Source organism: Pimephales promelas, chromosome 13 (genome assembly GCF_988280905.1).
Source record: "Pimephales promelas chromosome 13, fPimPro1.hap1.1, whole genome shotgun sequence".
Lineage (NCBI taxonomy): Eukaryota > Metazoa > Chordata > Actinopteri > Cypriniformes > Leuciscidae > Pimephales > Pimephales promelas.
In genome coordinates this window covers 1,290,001-1,297,500 of record NC_142781.1, presented here as the reverse complement: position 1 = coordinate 1,297,500, position 7,500 = coordinate 1,290,001, and the positions used below count along the sequence as shown (strand labels likewise).

The window sequence follows — 7,500 nt, the reverse complement described above, 5'->3', positions numbered from 1 at the left end:
TCCCGCACACAAAGCCGTTTTGTCGAGTGTTTACTGTTAGCGATCGCTAAGTTAAGTTACTAACCTAACGTTCTGAGGGAAATTATGAATGAAATCATGTTTCAATTCATGTTAAAATACTTTATTGTGTGAGATGTAATACGTAATCTGTGTTATGTATGCCAGGTCGTTTGGTCGCAATGTTTACGTGGTTTTACTTTAGGTTTTACTTACGTCTTTATAAACTATGATCACGAGTTGCCTATAATATTACATATTAAACATCATTGATAAAGTCATCACGTATATTAACTATGGTTTTACTATGGTGTTTCTGTTTATAAACTGTGGTCACGTTGTATCTTACATATTAAACACCATTTAGCCAGCATAAAGTTTGGTTTGAATAAATAAAACTTCTTAAAGTTGTTGATGAAGTCATCACTTATAATAACTACGGTTTTACTATGGTACAAGTGTTTCTGTTTATAAACTGTGGTCACGTAGTATCTTACATATTACACACAATTTAGTCAGCATGAAGTTTAGTTTGAATGAAAAAACAGTGTTCAAGTATGACTAATGAGGTATTCATCCCTTAAGAAAATGAAATTACCATAGTCAAAGAGTAGTACCCATGTTTTTTGCAGATTACTATTTATATAACCACAGTTCTTATTACAAATAGAATGTTTACACTATGGTTAGTGTAGTAAAACCATAATTTGTGTTACCATGGTTTAACTGTATGAACCATGTTTTATTAGTAGTAAAACCATTTTTCGTAAGGGGTGCCATCATTTAGTTTGCTTGAAGTTTAATTTGTATTCTTTTTTATATAATTGTATCATTATAATTGAATGAAGAAGAAAAAACAGTGTAGTTGTCCAGTACTTGCAAAAATGCATTTGTTTACTTTTATTTCCCTGTTATGTTTAGATGAGCACAAAACCAAAGAGCCACAAGGCCATGGGAGATGGAGAATGGATGGCAAGATTGAGGGCTTTTGCCAGCTCTGGGGTTTGGCCTTCTGGAGGAGGAAATAGACCAGCCCCAAGGCAGCGGAAGTGGTATGACCTCTATCAGAAGGTAAAGCAAAGTTACCTGTATCTCATTACATAGTATTTAGTATGCTGGTCAACTGAAAAAAGAATGGTGCAGAAAATATCAGTAAATAATGGTTTGTGTCTTTTCAGATTGAGAAATGCCCCATGCAGGTCCACGGACAGACCACCCTATTTGGAGGGTCCATGGCCTGCAACTGTGGATTCCACACCAAAAAGGTGATGTATTTGAAAATTACATTTAATGTTGCATCACATATCCGTTAAAATACTGTTATGTTGTTTCATTACATCTTATAACCTTCTGGTGTTGTTTTCGCAGCCTGCCACTGTCACTCAGTCTTCTGCTGCTCCTCCCCAGTCAGAGGCTTCAGACACAGCTTCTGGCACAGCCGCCCACCAGTCAGAGGCTTCAGACACGGCTCCTACCCCACGGACATTCCTGAGGCCCCCTCCGAGTTTGTCAATGGTGAATATTTAATCTGCATTTAATGTTTACTTATATTCATTTTGTATTTGTTTGATATGATCTACAGCCATTCTAGCATACTCCTGCAAACTGATCAGTCAGGCCATTCACATTTTTACACGCACGCTTGAACGTGCGCGCGCGCGCGCACACACACACACACACACACACACACACACGTACATTTTTGTTTGACTATATTATTGAGGACAGCGCTTCAATTGCCTTTATGTCAGGTTAATTTAGATTTTTGCCGAACCGACCCTTACCTTACCCCTAAACCTACCCATCACACATGTGTAAACACAATGTGTTAGTGTTGAAAATGTATAGTGCAGTTGTCATACAATTAACTTTGTTTCTTTTTTAGTTCACTAAGTCACGGTTTGGTGGGTCCCAGACGTCATCATTGAAGCCAAATTTAGTGGGTCGGAGTACCCCCAGCCCCTCTCCTCCACCCTCTTCAAGGACCCCCAGCCCTTCTCCCAGCCCCTCTCCTCCTCCATCCTCCGTGAGGACCACCCCTTCTCCATCCTTTATGAGGGACCCGTCTTTGGCCTCTGTGAGGACCACTACCTCTTCACCATCCTCTGTGAGGAGCCCCAGTTCTGCACCATCTTCTATGAGGAGCCCCAGTCCTGCTCCATCTTCTTCAAGAACCCCCAGCCCTTATCCTCCCAGCCCATCTCCTCCTCCATCCTCCGTGAGGACCACCCCTTCTCCATCATTTGTGAGGGCCCCATCTATTGCCTCTGTGAGGACCACCACCCCTTCCCCATCCTCTGTGAGGAGCCCCAGTCCTGCTCCATCTTCTGTGAGTATAGCAGCAAATTACTTTTTTTATTCACTTTGGTACTGTTTCACAAGTAATGCATACATTTTCAAAACTCTTTACAAAACTCCAAACTGATCTCACTTGTAACACTGCTAGTCATTCTTTCAAAACCTGATCACATACTTTCATTCTAGTTAAACTAAATAAGAAGAGATGTAATTCAATTCACATTTATATGTATGCATATATTATTTATTTATTGATTATACATTTTATTTATAATGTATTATGTATTCAAAATATTTATAGTGTCAAAGCAGCTTTACAGAAAATGCATGCGTCTAGGATACAATTTGGAGTGACCTATTAACAGAGATGTACATATACAAATCACATAGTTATTAAGCTATATTAAGCTTATAATGTAGCTTTTTAAAGAATGTCTTTATTTCCACAAATGGAAATATGCTGAAATGCTTAGAAAAAAAGTGCACTTTTGATTATCTGTTGTATTATTAATACTAAGAGCTTTGAAAATGTACCAATTGCTTGTGGGAATTGCAACAAAGCAATTAAAAAACACTATTGGACAAGCTGTGGTGTATATTAGAGAAACCTTTATTTATACAATAAACAAATTGTCTTCCAAACAGGAGGAGCCTGGAGGAGTCATGCTAGCCCCGGCTGGGGCCTCAGCTTCATTCTGGTTGCCAGGGGAAATGAGCAAGACCATCCCTGTGCAGGACCAGAGGTGGATTGCCAACACCTTATTTCACTCTGGTAAGCTGCGGCCAGATTTGAAGCTGTGGTATGAGCCGCCTGTCCCAGCCCTCATTTACCACCAGACACCAACTCCAGACCGGTTCTTCACCCATCGATTGATGGTGTGGATGCCCTACCACCTGTGGAAGGTGAGGGTGTCCTGCCCAGATTGTGGCAAGAACCTGACGGGCTATGGGGTTCACAAGAGGGCTCGGAAGGTCCTGGACATTGACAGGTACTACCTGATGGTGACAGAGACACTCAGGTGCACTGTGTGTTCTCTGAACTATCTGTCAACTAGTCAGACTGTCCGGGACCAGCTTGACCTGCCTCACCAGAAAATGTTCCGGCTGATCCTTACCCGCAAGTGAGTAAATCGTTGTAGAAAAGATGTTGATTGTAAGAATGAAACCACTGATTTGACCCTTCAATTAACATGTAACTAATCACAGCAACAATGTGTTATCAGGTATGCCTGTGACATCCGTGTCATTAGGCTGCTTCGGGACCGGACGCTGGGCAACAGTCCAGCTCGATTGGTGAGGCAGTTGAAAGAGAACCATGGGGAAGAATGGCTGAATCGGTTGGCACACTATCTTGGGGAGTGTGCTGACTTTGTGGATCGACCCAGCCTTTTTCCAGTGGTCTGCCAGGAGCCTCCAGAGCCCATCGACATCCCCACCAGTCGTTGGGTGCTGTCCGTATACGGCAGAGACATCCTCTGCCGTATTGACCACATCAAGGCCAGCATCACCTCGACCTTTGGCACCATCTTAAAGATGGATTCCACCAAAAAGGTAATAAATAATCTGACTCTGTAATAGACTTACATTATCTTAAATACATTTAATTTACTCACAAATAGACATTTTTCTCAATCACTTTGAAATTATATTTTTCTCTCTTAAAACAATAAGTTCAGATCACTGAATGTGTCATTACTTTTGTAAATTCCAGATCACAAAGAAGCTGGCTGGCCATGGACGGGGGACAGCACTCTGGGTCAGCTCTATTGGTAACGAGGTTGGCCAGATACTGAACAGTGTCCTGACGGTGCAGGAGGGGCCAGGACTGGACAGGATGGTGACTGGTGTCATGGAACGGTACCGCCTGGCAGGCGTTACACCCCCAGTGCTGCTGTATGTGGACTGTGGCTGCTGTGTGATGAGTGAGGGGGCAACCAGCAAGCTGCACACCAGGTTTGGGCAATGGCCAGACCTACACATCCGGCTGGACATCTGGCACTTCATGAGAAGGCTGGCCGTGGGCTGCACCACCGATGCCCATCCCCTCTACCCAACCTTCATGGGATGCCTGTCTGCCTGCATATTTGAGTGGGATGCGGGTGACCTCAGCCTGTTGCGGCAGGCAAAAAAACAACAGCTGATCCAGGAGGGTATGCCAGCTATTACTGATCTCATGGTGGACAGGAGCATTGGTAAAAGGGACCTCAGCCTTTACTGCCGCAGGAGGACGCGCGGTGAGGAGGAAACCATTCGCCTCATTGAGAGGCTGCTGCAGGAGCTGGGGGGAGCAAATGGGAGGGACCTTATGGGGGTGCCACTTCTGGATCAAGTGCGCATGGAGCACATATGGCGTGTGCAGAAACGCCATGTCAGGTGCATCCAGGACTTGCCAGAAGTGCTGCTCTATACTGAGGTAGGCACCACCAAAAAGGCGGGGGTCATCCTGACCAGGTATCGCTGTGCCAGAGGGTCCACATCCCTGGAATCATTCCATTGCCACCTGAACAGGTTCATTCCAGGTTAGTGCCTCACATGTATGATGTCTTAAATAATCAGAGTGCATGATTCAGATTGAAAGGCAGATCATTGTACAGTGGTTTAAATGTTTTGATCTTCTTCTAGGAACCAGTGCCAATGCACTGAACTTCCAACTATACCTCCTGGAAGGCCTGAACAGGTGGAATCAGGATCGGGGGACTGCGGCAGTGACCAGCAAGCCAGCGTCCCTTCTGACCTACTCCGGGGATATGGCTCACTGCATCAACACCAACAGCATGAAGGTGTTTGGCCGGGCTTTTGTGCCAACTTTCACGCCACCTGCCAAATACACTGGTATGTGTTACCCTTATCTGGCTACATTATACTTTTAATTTGTGGGTTTTCAATTTTCCAACTAGATATTGAATCTATCATTTTATTATTCCCATTAACAAAGCCAACCATACACTGAGTCTGATTACAGTTGCATTATATTTTGACAGAATGCTTTGAATATAATTAGTCATGTATGTGTGTGCTTTTTCGTTCTTTTTCATAGGAGAGCTGCTTGGTGTTGACTATCTCCTGAGTCAGACTGGACAGCCTCTGGTGGTGAACCCCGACTCAGAGGAGACAGAAAACATGCTAGAGGATGTGGATGAAGGTGTGGACGCAGAAGACGAGGGCTTCGGGGAAGAACAGACTCCAGACATTACTGTGTCAAGTCTTACCGATGACCCTAGCTTCTCTGTCTCCTCCTGCTTTATGCCCTCCTCTGAGTCTCTTTCCTCCACCACACCTGCCACCTTCTCTCGGCCTGCTGAGAGAACCCCATCTCAGCCCGGTGCCTCCTCTACCCACACTGCTGCCTTCACCCAGTCTGCTGCCTCCTCCACTCCCCAGTCTGCTGCCTTCACCCAGTCTGCTGCCTCCTCCACTCCCCAGTCTGCTGTCTCCTCTGCTGGCTCCTCCACCCAGTCTGCTGCCTCCTCCACTCCCCAGTCTGCTGCCTTCACCCAGTCTGCTGCCTCCTCCACTCCCCAGTCTGCTGTCTCCTCCACTCCCCAGTCTGCTGTCTCCTCTGCTGGCTCCTCCACCCAGTCTGCTGCCTCCTCCATGCCACAGCCAGGTGCTTCATCATCTCCTGATGAGTCTGCGGTATGTAAATAGTTTTTTTTATTACAGATGTGTAAATTATTGTCACCATCTGCTGACATTTTAGAGTGCAATAATCAATCCTGCTATTTCTATAGACCAGTGTATATGTATCTGTGTTTTATCCTGTTTCACTGTTCTCATATTGTTGCTCATATCTTTATTTTGCTCAGGCTGTGGATGACTTTGGTGTGCCAGGTATGGACAGAGTCGACAGCCTGGCGGAGTGTCTTGTGGAACTCAGGAAACACCCCTCTCTGGTACTCACCAGCCAGCAGGTCAGGATCATTAAACTTTTTATAGTTTGATACTTTATATTTACTTTGACTTGTCATACATGTTAACACTTGCTTGTTGTCGTTTCTCATTTGTTCTGTATTATATGCTCTTCTCTGCTTAGGTGAGCAATATTGTTGCCATTTGGCAGAACCTGCTGGACTTTGACAAAAGGAGAGTCCTGTTTACTTCCAGATTCAAGAGCAGGCTGGATACTGGGAGATTCAGGTCCCCCAAGAAAAGGCAGGAATTCACTCCAGGGGTGGAGAGTGTGAAGAGGCATGCACTCACCACCCCTGCACCACTTGCCCAGTGGCCAGATTGTTCTCGCCTGATTGAGACAATTTTTGTCAGGCTCTGTGCCATTCACCGGAGTCCCAAGAAGAAGGGGACTGGCACAGTGTCCAGATGGGACCTTATCCTGGAGGACTATCGCAAAATCAGGCAGTGCATTCTGGGTAATGCTACAGTTATGCAGCAGACCACCATCCAGCTGGTGGACGTGAGTCACACCACCTTAGTTCAGTGGCACAACAGCCGAGTAAAAAGACAGGACAATGCGGTTGTAATGCAGGGGCTGGAACTGCCTAGCCGCTTGTCTGTTGCTGCTGATCCTCTGCTCCCTGCCAATGTGCGCCCCCCATCTGCGCCCCCCCAGCCAGGCCCAGCTCACCAGTACCATCTGCCAAGTAGGACTGTGGGCCAGGCACAGGTGAAAAGGAAGAGGATGATCCCCTCAGCCCCAGTGGTTTTGGCACCAGCAGCTGAAACACCACCAACCCAGCGGCAACTATTTCCTGCTCCACCCCCAGGCACTCAACTGCTGATGTTAACCCCAGTTGCCTCACAGCAGGGGCCTGTCCTGGTTGCTGCTCCACAGGCTCTCAGGGTCAGCCTCTCCTCTGCCCCTACTGCTCCAGCTGTAGCCCCAGTTCGAAAACTGACCCGCAAAGTGCAGCACAACACGTGCAAGAAATGCGGGCAGTTCAGAATAGCAGAGACTGGACACAGCCAGTACAAGGGCATTGTATACTGCCCCTCAGTAGAGACAGTGTCAAAAGAGCAGTGGTTGGAGGATATAAAAAAAAGAACATAATTTATTTCTCCTTGTATATAGTTTTCCTTGTATATAGTTTTCCTTGTATATAGTTTTCCTTGTATATAATTTTCCTTGTATATAGTTATCCTTGTATATAGTTTTTAAAAAGGGATGTTTGTAAAAAATGTCTTTTTATCATAAATGCTTCTCTCCTTGTTTTTTTGTGTCTTCCATTACTATAGTATCTTTCAAAAGTT

General features: G+C 45.3%; 1 protein-coding gene across 1 annotated transcript in view; it reads left to right on the top strand.

Moving 5' to 3' along the window:
- The window catches only part of LOC148974096 (uncharacterized), a 145,727-nt gene extending 138,295 nt beyond the window's left edge, over positions 1-7,432 (top strand). The window contains exons 2-12 of the mRNA XM_089118287.1: positions 919-1,068; positions 1,176-1,262; positions 1,366-1,512; positions 1,883-2,326; positions 2,941-3,416; positions 3,519-3,846; positions 4,007-4,814; positions 4,918-5,127; positions 5,333-5,931; positions 6,102-6,206; positions 6,329-7,432. Coding sequence (XP_088974413.1) covers positions 919-1,068; positions 1,176-1,262; positions 1,366-1,512; positions 1,883-2,326; positions 2,941-3,416; positions 3,519-3,846; positions 4,007-4,814; positions 4,918-5,127; positions 5,333-5,931; positions 6,102-6,206; positions 6,329-7,300 — 4,326 coding nt within the window. The 3' untranslated portion in view covers positions 7,301-7,432. The remainder of the gene's footprint in view (positions 1-918; positions 1,069-1,175; positions 1,263-1,365; positions 1,513-1,882; positions 2,327-2,940; positions 3,417-3,518; positions 3,847-4,006; positions 4,815-4,917; positions 5,128-5,332; positions 5,932-6,101; positions 6,207-6,328) is intronic.
- The last annotated feature ends 68 nt before the right edge of the window (positions 7,433-7,500 follow it).